The 15,800-nt window shown below is 42.6% G+C and overlaps 1 protein-coding gene across 1 annotated transcript in view; it reads right to left on the bottom strand.

Annotated features, from left to right (window-relative positions):
• The window catches only part of PAH (phenylalanine hydroxylase), a gene marked incomplete at its 3' end in the record, with an annotated part of 53,954 nt that extends 38,418 nt beyond the window's left edge, over positions 1-15,536 (bottom strand). The window contains 2 exon segments of the mRNA XM_019651903.1: positions 9,587-9,694; positions 15,393-15,536. Coding sequence (XP_019507448.1) covers positions 9,587-9,694; positions 15,393-15,452 — 168 coding nt within the window.
• Between the last annotated feature and the right edge of the window lie 264 nt (positions 15,537-15,800).

The following is a 15,800-nucleotide window of genomic DNA, read 5'->3' as shown; positions in this document are numbered from 1 at the left end:
CGCACACTCCCCAAGGGCGCATGATGGAGTCATTATCTGTGAATGCCAGATGCACAGCACAGGCCCCTGACAGCAATGCCAGGTTACCCAACAAGAGGACAATGCGACTAGAGAGAGAGAACGTGGAGGAGGGAAGGCCAGAGCAGAGAGATAGCGTTCCTTCTCTGAAGCTTTCCAGGCAAACAGAGGTAGCTTTCTACACAAAGCAAAGAATAATGTCATCATTTTTGGCTCAGGAAAAAACAGAGTGGGTAAGCCCCACCTGCTATTTACCTAAGTCGAAACTTCAAAAGAAGAAATAGCTAATCCCTGCAGAGACTAGAGCAAAACCAATAGCCAGAATGGCCATAGCCCTGGCGCGCTTGCTTGCTGACTAAGGAAAGGCGGTGTGTGTGTGAGGGGGTGTAGGGTCGAAGAAGGGCTGGGAGGCTGACGATAGGCTGTTAATGTTCCCCGCCCACACCCCACCCCTGGCAACAGCACTTCCAGGGGGAAGCTTTTTACTTTGGGATTAGCCATAAAACAATTTGTGCCCAAAGCCTCAGTTTTTACAATTCTGGAGGTCTAACTTATGGGGAAATTTTTTACCAAATTTTGTAAACGAATGAAATTCCCGTAATAGAGGAATGGTGAGGTGGACAATAGTATAATCACTTAGTGGAGGTTATTAAAAAGCAAGCAATAGCTCCCTGCATGAAATAAAGTGTCAGTCATCGCGCCAAGATTTGTTGACAGTGGTGGTCTCTAAATAATGGGCCTAGAGGGGGTCTTGTTTTCCTGTTTCTAGTTTCTTTTTTTTATCCAACTTCAGTTTCTCTAAAAACAATATGTATTACTTTTATAATGAAAAAAATCACTTTATCACTTCCATGGGTTATAATGATAACCACTCAGGAAAATACTTACGATAGATATAGGTATGTGATCATTAAAACATGTTTTAAAAAACTATGCCCAGTCCCCCCCAAAAGACTAGAATGAAATGCATCAAAATGAGTTATGACAAGATTATATGTAACTTCCATTTATTTGCCAAAAGTCTTGATAATATTGCCCATACAATGAAAAGAAAAATATCGCTTTTAAATGTGAGTGAAGTGTCTGGCTAAGAACACCCAGCCAAATTCCCTACACTGTTTCTTTCCCATTTTAATCAATTTGTTAATAATTAGCTCTCTAGTTTGTCATGCAATTTCTGTACTGAAGTTTTTTCCAGCTTATCAGTATAGATACTTAGATACCAATAATTCTGGTTGCTAAACAAAGCTTTAGTAAATGAATTTTTTTTAAGCATGAGCTCTGTGCAGGTTTACAAACTGACCCATACACACTCACCGCACCTTTGGGTGAGGGATAAAGAAAGGACTCTTCATCTTACCCCATGGGGATCTCTGGGAGGAGGCAAGGAAGGTTTACAGCTAAACATTTCAAAGACAATTTCCTGATCTAAAGGTTAATTTATGCATAAAATAGCTGTGTAACACTTTGATAATCAGGACTCTTGAGCAGAAAGTGTGGGGACCAAAGAAAAGAAAAGTGAAGTGAACAGTCTATTTTAACAAGGATTGATCAGAAACCCCTTTCTGCTCTCACCCTTGAGGAAAATCTTTCTAAAGGGGATAAAGCTATAAATACACAGAGTTCACAGTGGTGAAAATTGGATTTGCTCTTCTGGATCTTTTCTTGACCTCCAGCCTAGCCCCCTTCCCCTCCTCCTCCGTTTCATTGCTTGAGGAAAGGACAATGGTATAGTGAACTAATATGAGTTCAAATTCTGGTTCTGCCACTCAGTACCTTTGGATACGTTAGCTGGCCATTCTGAACTTTTGTTTGTTCGTGTTCAAAATGAAGGTAATATTGTAATATTACCTGGCAGCTTGATGAGAATTAAAAAAGAGAAAAAGCACAATTTTGGCTTCATTCAGAGGTATTCAGTAAGAACTCATTATACTCTGCCTCTCCCAACTTGGGATATATACACATTTCCCTGGGAATCGAAATACATTAAGTTTTATTTGTCATTTTACCCTTCAATATTTGCTGTGCCCTAAACTTTTCTCAGCTCCTTTCCTAAGAGCATATTTCAAAATGGGGGAGGAAAAGTTGAGCATATTTTCAGATGAGACTAGACTGGAATGGGAGGGCTTCTTGGACCATGGCATGCTGTGGCCTAAGAGGAAGCATAAAAGAAGTTATGCGGTGGCCCATTTCAGAGGTAACATCAAAAACATTCACTGAGAATGTCCCAAATCACTGGTCTCAAGTCAACACACCGGGGCTTCCTGTAATGCACCAAATCAAGCACCTTCCATGTGCCAAACATTTTTTTAGGTCCTAGGGTACAACAGTGAACAAAGTAAGAAAATATGCCTGCCCTCCTGGAGCTTACATTCTCAAGGAAGAAAATACACGGTAACTGTGATAAGTAAGTAAAATATAATCTTCAGATGGAATGGCGAAAGCCAAGGCAGGAAAGAGGGATCAGTTATTCCAGGGGTGCAATGGAATGGAGGTGCTATTTTAAACAATATGGGAAGGACTCAACAAATAAACAGGCGACATTTAAGCATAGACCTGAAGTTAGGGAGGGAGCAAGCCAGGCAGGAACAGCAAGTGCAAGGGTCCTGGGGTACGATAGTGTACCGTATGACTGAGGACCATCAAGGAGTCCAGGGTGACTGGAGCAGAGTGAGCCAGAGGGAGGGCGATAGGACATGAGGCAGAGAAGGAACTGGCAAAGGACCGTGTAAGGTATTGTTGGCCATGGCCTTGACTCTGGTTTATACTCCAAGTGATGTAAGAAGCTACGGGGGGTAATCAGGCAACAGAGAGACATCCCTTGACTCATGTTTTAAAAGAAGCCTCCTGGCAGCTGTTTTATGAATAGACGGTAGTGGGGCAAGGGCAGAAATAGTCTGGAGGCTACTACGGTATTGGGGGTGAGAAATGACAGTTAGAAATATTAGAGAAGAAGTCTCATGGAGGTGCAGGCCGGGCATCTTGTAAATTTTACTGATCTCCTGTTGTGACAGGGCCAGCAACAGCCCTGAGTGATCAAGAGCCTGGAAATTAAATCTACTGGGATTAACAGGAAACCAGAAACATTTAGGAAAGTAGGACTAAGTTCTAGAGAGAGCTCAACAGTCTCCCCACCCTGACCCCAGAGGAGAGTTCTCGAGCCGGTTCAAGAACTCGCAGTAGGAGTCACACCCTGGAGACCATCTTTCGGGACCCTCCTGTCACTTCCTCCAGAAGTGTCTCTGTTGTAATCTCTTGGCCTTTTCTCCATCAGTCTTCTTCTCTCTCTTCGGTAGATTATTTCTTCCCCACCCTCCCCTCCATGTAGTCGGGGTTGCATCTCAGTCAGAGGAGACCCCTTTCTGGGGAGAGCTGGGGGAGCAGCTTAATCCAGGCTCTTTTCAAGGCTTTAAAGAAAAAGGACTATCTTTTCCTTCTGTTCCTCTTTCTACACCTTATCTTGCTCCCAGAGTGATAAGATCAAAAAGGCCCTGTGACTATATATACCTATTGCCTTGCTTTGTACACCCGAAACTAATAAAAAATGTAAATAAATAAATAAATAATAAATAAATAAATGGCCCTGTGACTATATATACCTATTGTATTGCTTTGTACAGCCAAAACTAATTTAAAAACTAAATAAATAAATATATATATATATATATATATATATATATATATATATATATATATATATATATATATATATATATATATATATATATATATATATTTGTGTGTGTGTGTGTGTGTGTGTGTGTGTGGCCTGTTCCAGCCCAGGCTACCGGGGGACAACCACAACACACGTGCAGTCAACAGGCCACAGCACTCTAAGTGGTCACAGCATGAGATCTACTTTCATAATGAAAGTTTGAAAAGTAAGCTCTGTGTGTTGTTATTTCTCAAGTGTGTCCAGCTCTGAACTGTTCAGCAGCTAGAAACAGTGCCAGTTTTCCATTTGAGGTTCTTCTAGTAAAAAAATAGGTCATCAGACCTGCACAAAGTGTTTAGTGCAGCACCATCTGGATGGAGTACCGCTGGGAACCACCGAAGTATCCACCTTACAGCCCATCCCTAAGCCACTTCCACCAACAGGAAGTAAGTTATAGCCACACAACGGAATACAGAGAGGGAAAAGTGACTGAGCCAGGACTGCAGGGACAAATGTCAAAAACGATGTTCACTACCCTCTCTTCAAGAAAGCTACCAAAGGGGAGTTACAATATGAGTACACTTTTATGAAGAATAAAACTTGCAAAAGTATGCTGTGTATCGCAAATGGATACAACAAAGTACAAAAAGATGCGTGGGAATAACATATATTAAATTCAGATTAATGGCTACCTCTGAGGAGGGAGTACATGGGGAGGGGTCCCCAGGGACATTAGCTATTTTTACAAAGTTTTATTTCTTAAGCAGGAAGCGAGTTACTTGGGTGTTCTCTATATTTTGGAGGTTAAATAAAATGAAAAAGTCATCTGGGTTTTAAGAACTTTTTTGCTCCAGTAGGACGCAAAGCTCTTTGATTAAAGAAGAAATGTTCCCTGTAAACATGTTAATGCTGGACCTAAGGCTGCAGAGGGGTAAAAGCAACCCTCGTGATTCACTCTTGATCGAATTCTGCTCGCCAGACCCAGAGGTCACTGGCAGGCCTTAAAATCCAAACTGTAGAGAAATAAACCACTTATCTGCTTGTATGTCCCCTCTGCCACCCGGCCTTGGTCCCCAGGAGCACTGAGGTTGGCAGGTGGTAAAGAATGTGAGGATTTCGTGAACTGACCACTGGTTTATTCTCTCACTTCAAGTCATTTGTTTATTTTTCCTGGAATTTACTGCCCCCTGCCTCTCCCCTGGCCAGAACCCCTTTAGTTTCAACTTAAACATTGTCTGAAGGAAACCTCCCCTGGCCAACTTTGTCTCAAGTCTGGGTTAAGAAATGCTCATGGGTGACCGGCCGAGTGGCATGTTGGTTAAGAGCTGGCTTGGGATGCCAGAGGGCCCCGATTCAGATCTCACATATGAGGGTCAGTGACACTGCCCTCTACAGCTAAGATGCTGAACCAACAGCTCAACCTGGAGCTGGGCTGCCGTGAGTTGCCGTCGATGGCGTAGGCTGCAGCCCCTGTGGCAGTGGGTTGCCATGGGCTACCGTGTGTAGCCGGCAGCCAGTGTGAGCGGCCAGCAGCCGCAGTGAGTGGATGTCCAGAAGCCGGTGACTGATCTGCCTCACCCAGGAAGAGCACAATGATTGGGCCAGTGAAGCAATGTCCTCCACAACTAGACTGAAGAACAAAACAACAGCAACTTGTCTGTTCTCCTTCCCCCAATTCCCCAGCGCTATTCCCATCCCCCAATTCCCCAATAAATTTAAAAAAAAAAAAAAAAGAATGCTCATGGAGCCCTGAGCTCTTCTAAGGTCTGTAGGGATGGAGAACGAATGACTGGCTCCCCACGGCCTCCCCAGCACCTGCATAGGGTCTGACAACAGTAGCTACTCAAAAAATATTAACTGAATGCATACATAAGAGAGTAGGAGCTCACTGAATATCTGGCGAGGGGAAGGCATGGGTCATCGAGGGAGAGGTAAAGTATAGAAAGTGAATGTGACAAACATAGAGTGTCCCTTTTCCATTTGTTTCCAAAAGACCATGCCACTGTTAAAAAGGGGGGAAATGCTGAAGCAATGTTTAACTCCAAGTGTCTAGCCTTGGGCAGCTTGCTTCATCTAAACCTCAATGTCTCCATAATTAAATGATGCAAATAGAACATACCCCTGCACTTTAGAACTCCGTATATCCGCTGATTTGTGTTAATTCACAAAAGGGGATCAGTGGCGTGCTGGTGGAGGAAAGGATACCTCTTCTTTGCAACTTCCTTCCTCAAGAAGCCTGCTTCTAATCTTATGGCCCATTACTAAGCCACTTGCAGTCAAGACCCAGGGGACTTTTTTTAAAAGAACACACGGGACATGAAGTAGTAGAGGCTAAAAACTAGAGAGTTATGGAAAATGTTTCAATACATGCATAAAGAATTGAGGGTAAGAACAATGTACGGAGGACAGTGGGACATTCGCAGGTTAGCAGGTAAAGGTTTCAGTATTTTCCTAATATAGTTGGAATTTGGCCCCAATTCACTAAAACATCTGCTTCTGTGCCCCCACCACCCACCCAACACATGTAAACATAGCACTCTGTGTCTCTACTATACACATCAACCCCATTGTGTTGTGTTCTGATGTTGTTAGTAGCCGAGGCCTACAAAGCTACAAGCCACTGGCAAGCAACACCGTCTATCTCTTTATGGGATGGTGACCTTGGAGCTAATCATCTGATAAACAAGGTGGACTCTGAAGCAGGGAATGAAAGCTGGCCATCCCGGGAGAAGTCTGCCCTCCCTCTGCAGACCTCTCTTTTTCCTTGAGGAGCAAGGATGCCTTGTTGGTGGTGCTCGGGGGCTAAGAAAGCTTCCATCACATGGAGTACACATTGTAAGAACTACTCTTCAGAATGGAAAGGTTATGACCTTGATCTGTACGTGTTAACAAATACATGTCTCAAAACATTGCATTCAAAATATATATATATATATAGCAGTTCTTACTGAACAGTTATTATGGAACTATTCTGAGGGTTTCACATGTATTCTTACGTCATTTAATCCTCTGAACTACCCTTTGAAGCAGACACTATTATTATTCCCATTTTACAGATAAGAAGCTAAAACACAGAGAAATCAAACAACCCTCCCAAAGCCACAGTCCGTGCCCTTGACCGCTCTATTGAACTGACTCCAAGAGGTTTCCAAACAATGTGCATAACATGGTACCTGTCAATATCAATACAGCTTTTTAAAGGACTAGAAGGAAATCTATTAGACTTATAATAATGTTGCATTGGCCAGGAAGTTTGTAGGATGACAGGGTTGAAGGGAGATCAGAAAGGACTACAGCTGTATCTTTAATGTTCCAATTTTTTTAAAGAAACAATATGCTAATTTGTAATGTTGGAAACTATAGTCATACATGAAAAAAATGAAAGTGAATATGTCAAAATGTTGACAGTGGTTGATTGCTGATGGTGGAATTATGGGTAGTTATTTTTCTTGTACTTTGACGCATTTTTCCATTTGAAAAAAAGAAAGAAGACCTGGTTACAGGTTCCCCTCCTCCTGGAGAATGGGAGGATGTGGCCAGAATATTTGCATTCTTTTACAAACTGCAGAGGTGCTTCAGATGTGCACGGACAGCTATACGTGGCAGAGGCGTGGGGTGTCAGAGGGAGCTCGTGGGCTTTGGAATCTGAGATCCAGAACTCAACCCCATCTCCACCCACCACGCGTTAGCTGTGTGGTTTGCCCTCAGAAGGTCAGTTCTCTTGTTCATAAAATGGAGTAATGCCTTCTTCACCAAGTTGAATGAGAAGCAAATGAAGCATGAGATGTTTTTCCTTGCCTTGGCACTTTGAATGATTGTAACTTGACTCTGCATTTTGCCAGCCTGGTCATAAGGATAGAAGGTATGCTGGCCTGTACAATGTCTAAGAAAACTTCTGAAATAAGTCTGGAAAAAATAAAATCGATACACACTCACAGCAACCCTTTCTCCAGTCATCCAGTACAGTAACCTCTGTTTCCTCCTCTGTAAATGCATATAGTAACACCACTTATTGACCAGGGCAATTGAGATTTTGAATAATGTTTTAAAAGGTTACCCCAAATGGTGAGCACACAATGCAATATACAGAAGATGAATTATAGAATTTTACACTTGAAACTTATATAATGTTACCAACCAATGTCCCCTCAGTCAATTTAACTTTTAAAAAGTTCACCCAGAGTATACTCACACACACACACACACACACACACACACACACACACACACACACACACTCCTAGGAGACATTTCATCCAGTCTGAGTAATTTAGTTACTTGTGGTTTATTTATTAAGTTGAAAACACTCCATTAATTCACTATTAATATTATTTACTTTATTAACTCTGAGTAAGGCCTGACCTCTCAGGGGGGAAATGCTGATTAACTGGATAATACAAAGGCTAAAATGTTACAGAGGAGCATTTTACAGAAATATTATTTCTCATGAACAGCTTGTCATTCAGAAAGCACTGTTTCTCGTCTCCACGCACTGCTTGCTCTCACTCAAGCAGACCTTTTCCCACCCCCAGCTCCTTTGTGGATAGCCAAGTTTAAGTTTTCTTAATAGACTTTATTTTTTTAGATCAATTTTAGACTTACAGAAAAATTGAGAGTATAGTACAGAGAATTCCCATATACTCTGCTTCCAGCTTTGCCTATTATTAACATCTTCTATTGATGGTGAAACATCAATAAACCAATATAGTTGCAATATCATAAACTAAAGACTATACTATATTTGAATTTCTTCTATTTCTAAAGTCTTTTTTCTGTTCTAGGATCCCATTCAAGATACCATGTTACACTTAGTCACCATGTCCCTTAGGGCTCCTCTTGGCTATGGCAATTTCTTAGATATTCCTTGTTTTTGATGACCTAGACCATTTTAAGGTGTACAGGTCAGTTACTTTGTACCATGTCCCTTAATTGAGATTTGTCAGATGTTTTTCTCATGGTTACACTGGGGTTACGGAGTTTGGAGAGGAATTGCACAGTGGTAAATTGTCATTCCTCTCACATCATCTCAAAGGTACATACTGTCGACATGACTTATCACCGCTGATGTTGACCTTGATCATGTGGCTGAGCTACTGTTTGTTGAGTTCTCCACTGAAAAGTTATTCTTTCCTCCTGTTTTCATACTGTTTTCTTTGGAAGAAAATCACTCTGTGCTGCCCACACTCAAGTGGGGAGTTTCCCTCTCCTTCTTTGAGTCCAGAGTATCTACTTAAATTATGTGGAATTCTTCTGCGAGGCAGATTTGTCTCTTCTTCACTTAGTTATGTATTCAGTCATCAGAGTGAATTTTATTAAAGAACTCGAGGTAAAAAAATGAATTGGCTCCAAAATATTCCTTCTTAAAATCCAGGGCAAAAGAATAAAAGAAAAGTCTTTCTTTTGCTTATATTTAAATTTAATTTCATTCTTAATTGAACACTTTAATATATAAAAATGTGGGTCCATAGAGGATATAAGGTGACTGAGCCAAAGTTTCCTGCCTGAGGAAACTATCCAGGGACAGACAGAAATATATATACACTTAGAGCAAGAAAGTTCTGCCGTTAAAAGTAACAAGTGCTAAAAAAGAAAAGAAAAAGAAAAAGAAAAGTAACAAGTGCTTTGGGAAACTGAGAAGGTAGTCATTAATTCAAGGGAAGTTTGAGAAAAGAACTCCGAGGCCTGGGCTGGCTTCCCCGATGTGCAACCAGTAATTTTGAATGATTCCGATTATAAAGCTGAAGCTCAGAGAAAATGAAAGACAATTAAAGTCACGCGGTTGGTTAATGTAAGAGCCTAAGCTGAAAATCACGTCTTCTGATTCCAGATCCTGTGTTCACGGCATCCAACTAGAAAATGACACAGAAGTCAACGATGCCACTACCCATGGGCGGAAATAAATAAATCTCTTACCTCAAATAAGCGCAAGACTTTGGCCAGAGCACCAACTTCTTCTTTGAGGGAGAAGATCAGTGAGATGGCACCATTTTTACCAGAGTTGTCTTCAATGTAGCTTGTTTCCTACAGGATTAAATGCACTTGGTTAAAATGTTTTCTACAGTTTGCAGTTCATTCCTGTGAAATGGGCAAGGCAGAGGCCATCATGAACTTCCTTCTAGTTAAGCCTTGGAATACAAAGAGCTACATATATTCTATGCGGAAGTAGATAGTGTGGCAGAAATAAGTTAAGTCGAGAGCAGCCATATTTTCAATGATGGTTTTAGGTCGGATTTCAACTTTAGGAAGCTTCAATTATTCACTGATGTCACCAGTCACCCTATAGTCAATACTTTTAATGAGCACCTACCAAGTGCCAGTTAATAGGGCTAAGAGAGATACAAAGATGAATATGACAATGCCTCATCCTCCAGGAGCTCAAATTTTGGCTTAATAGACACACGGTAAACCAAATAACTAAAAAATAAATTTAAAAATCCTTAAAAGTGGTTCAAAAAGCACCCCAAGAAAACATTGAACAATATATGATGGAAAGTCATAAAAAGAGAACCCATGCAGGCTTTTGAGTCTAAAGACCTGAGTTGGGATCCTCTCTTTCATTTCAAAGCTGGACCACTTTGAGCAAATCATTTAGCCTTCTTAGAGTCCTCACATACTAATTATAAGCCCTGTCTAAATTGTATTCAGATGAGAAAAAGAAGAAGATAAAATTGTTTACATAGAATACTAAGAGAAGTCTATTAAAATGATGGAAATGTTGTATATATGCAGGAATGACTTCTTAGCCTTCAGCAAAGATCTCAAGGAAGTATTAACTTGTTCTTATATACTAGGATCTTAGATATCCAATGTACAAAAATAGTCATACAATACATAAAAGTACACAAATAACCTATTAGAAGGTAGATAAACAAAATAGCAAAGAATATCAAGGATCTAGCGCTTTCCACATGCATGTAACAGCAAATTAAGGTGGGATTATGGTTGGCATTCCAGAAAGTTTGCTGAAATCTTTTAAAATTTTTATATTAAGTTTTGTAATAATATATAAAGTTCCATGCGTGCCCACAACAAAACAGCATGTACCTAACACTGGAAAGAGAAAATGTGCTGAAAAATTACCCTCTTGTAAGCAAATTAAAGAAATTAGTGAAATGAGTGTTACATTATCTCAGCGAGAAGGCTGTGCTGGGAGGGTTCTATCAGTGACTTGGCATTATAAGCCCTGCAGAAATACTGATGGCCCTTTAAGACGAAATTCTTTCAATTCAGAGAATTTAGATTTTCCCAGGCATTAACCTGAAACAGAGGTGTGGGGGGAAAACCAAAATTATCAGTTAGTGTGATTAGAGAGAGCTTCAAATGAACCAGGAGACTGAACTTTAGTATATCCCTATATACCATGATGTCATCTTTCTAAACAATTGTTAACCCATCATTTACTCAGGGCCTATAATGTTGCAGGCATTATAATAAGCACTTGATTTGGATGATTTCATTTAGTTTTTATAACAATCTAGAAGGTAAATTTTATTAATCTCCAAGTGTCCCCTTTCACTGATGACAAAATGAAGCCTTAGAGAAGTCAAGTAACTTACTCATAGTCACACAGTAGTGGACCTAGGATAGGAACCCAGGCCATTTGACTGCAGCATATTGTCTACCAATCACAACTTCTTATAGACTCTACCCTGCCTTCTCCCTCTTTTAAGCCCTGCCAAAGATACACAGATGCGTTTCTGACGTCAGTCCTCTGCCTACCAGAGAACACTGGGCCCTTAGTCCTTCCTCGTTTCCTTGAAATGACAAAGAATGGCCCTGTTTCTAGTCCCCTTAGCAACATTCTCTTTTCCTGTTGGCCTCCAGGAAAAGTAACACATTCCTGATACGTCTCCACAGGTGTCACCTATGACTGGGGCAATTCAGACTTGAATGCACCGTGCTCAAAACTCCATCACCACCAACGTCCCACGCCTGTGCCTGTCCCGCCAATCACTAAGTCCAATCTGACCTTCTGCACACGTGACTTTCGAGGTCAGGCCCTGCTTTTGTTCCCACCACCATCACACTAATCCAGCTCTTAGTGAGCCACATTGATTCAGCCCTAACAGAATTGTGTTCACATCCTTCTACTCAGAGCTCTTCAAGTTCCCCATGGCCAGCAGGATCAAATGCTTCTTTCTGATATTCAGGAGTCTCCTGAGGCCCAGCCCCAGGAAACTCCCCCGCCCCCACACCCCACAGCAAACTGGTTTTCCCCTTGCCCTTTCAACTCTTCATTGGGGTGAATGCACGGCACCCCTCTCTCTCCTCCTTTCAAACACGAGTAGCTTAAATATCAGTCATTCTATACAATTCCCTCTTCAATGAATGTAAGGTCCATATATTAAGGCCGTAGACCCTTCCAAAGCAAGGGCTTTGCTCTGGCCTGAGCCCCGTGACTCAGTACCACCCCTTATCCATGCCCGCCCATTCTCCCCACACACTTCCTAATCCGGGTTTCTCAGCGAGTGTTCCTTCGACCTCCACTCTAAACTTACCTGGTGATTCCTTGCTCAGAGGCAGATTCCCGGGCTCCTCCCAAGCCTATCACATCAGAATTATCTGGGGTAGGATCTTAGAAGCTGCATTTTCAAAAGCATCCCAGATGATTCTTCACCATGACAGATTTTGACACCACTAACAAATATACATCCTATTTTTTTAATAATGACTTTTCTCAAATGGCTCAGCAAATTCACATATACCATACAATAAGTCACTACTCTTTAGTGTTCTTAATATTAATAGTAGAGCCTGCCATGAGTACCCACTGTGTGCCAGGAGCCATACTTGGTACTTTTCACAGTTAATAAGCATCATTGGCAGCAACTAGCACCGTTCTAAGACTTTACATGTAATAATAGCTCACTTAGTCCTCACAATAGCCCCCATGAAGTGGATGCCATGATTTTGCAAATGAGGAAACAGACTCAGCAGGTTTAAGAGGCTTTCCCAAAGACACCTAGCTCATGAGTGGCAGAGCCTGGACTGGAACAACTAAAGTCCTTACTCTAGTTCCTCTTTTCAAAGGCTGAGGGACTTTAAGTGAAAGGAAGCTCATGGAAGTTTGTGAAATGGTGTGGCCTTGGGTAGATACTAATTCCAACATTGCTATGTTGACCCAGCATGGGACCTTGGGCAACCCATTTCAGAACATGTTTCTATTGGCTCATAATCTCTACCTTATTTGTTTCCAACAGACATGTGAGTTGACCTAGAAACACGGGTACATCCAAGATGGGTAAAGGTAGGGAAGAGTTGCTCAGACACTAAGTAGAAAGAAGGAGAGCAGGGAGAAAGAACTTTACTAGGAATCAGGAAGAAAAGAATTTTGATGATTGAGCAATACATTTAATGATAGAAATATATTCTCTTTGGTTGTGCCTAAGCAATACATTTATTTTCTTTGGAAAAGAACACTTTTCAAATTTACAAGTGATAATACTCTTTGGCTAGAATATTCCAGGGGCACTGCCTACCAATCTTGGTGCTTTTGAGGGGGGCATAATAGGAGGTGTATATTTGATTGTGTGATTATGCACACACCTATCTACAGTGTAAGACAACTGAAAACAAGATGCAAACATCTCGCCATGAACACACTCTATCTCTACATTCCAGCATTTAGCTACAGAGGGAAACTGTGGGGTGGAGGACCAGACAGGGTGTCAGTTCTATCTGGGTTAGAATACTGGCTTTGCCATTCATAGCTGTGGCTTCTGAGTGCCCTTATCTTCTATATCATTGCTCTGCTCTATATTTCTTCACAGCACTATCTCTACATGAAACTGTATGTTCATTTGGTTAATTTTTTATTGTCTGTCTTCTCCACTAGCCTGTTAAGTCTCAGCAGGGCAGAAACTCTGCTGTGCCTGGCACATAGTAGGTGCTCAATAAGTCTTCGTTGGGTGAATGAATGAGCCAAGGTCTCTTGCAGGATTCCTGTGCTTGTCGCATATGTAGAGTACTTGACATACCATATGCCCTCCAGCCTTCTCCCAGAATTACACCCAGTGTGCGCCCTTCATCTGAGTTGGGAGCTTCACGAAGGCATCAACTGTTTCTTTTTTGCAGACTGTCAGAGCCAAAAGGAATCCTAAAGACGATGCTAGTCCAAACCCTCCCCCCAACTTTACAGATACCAAATGGAACTTTCTCGCCCCAGTGAGGTTGCTTTCCCCACCCATAGCTGAGGAAAACCAGAAGCGAGAGCCCAGGTCTCCTGACTTCATCACCCCACGACAAAGCTAGACCAGCCACTGTGCCCAATCCACTGCTTGTCCCCCCTGCCAGTGTTCCAGACACATTTTGTTGAACAAATAAATCAGCTCTAGCTAGACACCAGCGACACTTGCCTATGCTCCCAGAAACTGTGCTAAGAGCTTTATAGACATTATTTCATCTAATCTTCATACCAATCCTAGGATGTGGGTATTTTTATCCCAACTTTTCAAATGAATAAACCTGAAAAAATAAAATAAATTAATAAATAACTAAACCTGAGCCTCTACAAAGTTAAATACCCTGCTTTGCATGCAGACGGGGTACCAGGGAGTGCTCCAAGCCCTCCTATTTATCCCGAGTCATGGAGAGTGACAATTCAGGGTTCACAATCTTCTAAGGGCTTCGTAAATAAATCTTTAAGCTCCCGTGGCTCCCTGACCCTATTGCTGCCCCTAACCTCCTCAACATGGTTGTGGGGACACTGATGCTAACAACACAGGCACTAAATGAGGACAGAGCCAGGATCTATTCTGGGGCCTGTCTGACCCCCATGCTGTCCCCCTTTCAACACCAAGTTATGCCATCTCCCAAGCACCACATGTCATTTTCAAAGGAAGTCTCTCTCTCTAGGGACTCAAAAAAAAAAAAGTCAATCCAAAGTTCTGCAGTTCCTCTGGTATACTAAAACATCGACCACTCTCTCCTCGCTAACCTTCCTGTTCTCTAGACGGTTTTCACTGAACCTCCAGACAACAGGTGGCTGCAGAGTCACGTTATCACTCAGAGGGGAGCGTGACATCTGAACCCTAATGTCCAGGAGTGTGGAAAAAAAAAAAGAATGTATTCTGCAATTGTGCACCTCCAGAGAAAAGCACAAACCCCAGAGACTGGGACACACCCCGGGCACTATCCCCAAGTCCCATTTAGGGCTCTCTCACATTCCAAGTCCAAGGCTAACTCTTGCTCATGTTCCTCTCTGTGTCATGTTCTCCTTCCCCAGGTCTAAGTAGATCTGAGACTTTCTTCATGCCTCATATTCTCCCAAAGGTGAAAAAAGGATACAATTTTGCCATTTTCCTACCTGGCTGAGAGCACTATATGAACATCATGGAAGAGCAGACCAGAAAGATCCCACCTCCCATTCCAGATGGTTCAGGACCAGCCCCTTCAATGTACAGAAAAGAAAGCAGGGGACAGGGAAGAAAGGGGTCCTGTCCAAAGACACACAGCCAGTTGGTGGCAGCTCTGGAAGCCAGATGGGCAACTCCTAGAGTGTTGCTCTTTCCCCTGAGAGCCACGTGGGACGGATGTCCTCCGTGGGAAACAGCTGAGGGCCTGTTCTCTCTGTTGATTTCCTGGACATTTCATCATCTTCAAATGGAGTCAGACTTTGTGGTGAGCTTACAGAAGGAGGAAACACCCATGTTCCGCGGACCTCTTTTAACCCCAGGGCCCAAATCCCCTCCCTGCGCAGCTGAGGGCCACCCTGGCTCACCAGGCCAAAGTCAGAGAGTTTCCTGCCCATGCGTTGGCTCTCCAGGACCACAGCCGACATGCTGGCTCTGGGTGAGTGAGATCTCTAGCTCTAGGCAGTCAGTCGCAGGCAGGTTTGTCTAAGGCACGTGGTGCTGAGGTTTTTAACCTGACGTTAGGGGGAGAGGACTGTTCCAAAGGTGTCTCCTGCAGAGGTGCCTCCCCCAGTGGGCGTTGTCCTGACGCAGGCAGCTCCAGGTCACCGCCTGGGGCGGGAGGGTGTGGCCGAGGCCTGACCTTTGGCTGCCAGCCCAGGATGGTGGAATTAGCCTTGCAAGTGCAGGGCCACCTGTGAGCAGGCGATTCAACAGATTTGGCCCTTCCGGGACGCTCAGAAGCATGACAAGCGTGTTTTCTGCTTTGGACTAAA

The sequence above is a fragment of the Hipposideros armiger genome, unplaced genomic scaffold (genome assembly GCF_001890085.2).
Source record: "Hipposideros armiger isolate ML-2016 unplaced genomic scaffold, ASM189008v1 scaffold_168, whole genome shotgun sequence".
In the NCBI taxonomy this organism is placed as follows: domain Eukaryota; kingdom Metazoa; phylum Chordata; class Mammalia; order Chiroptera; family Hipposideridae; genus Hipposideros; species Hipposideros armiger.
Note: the sequence above shows the minus strand (reverse complement) of the source record. Positions and strands in the feature narration are given on the sequence as shown.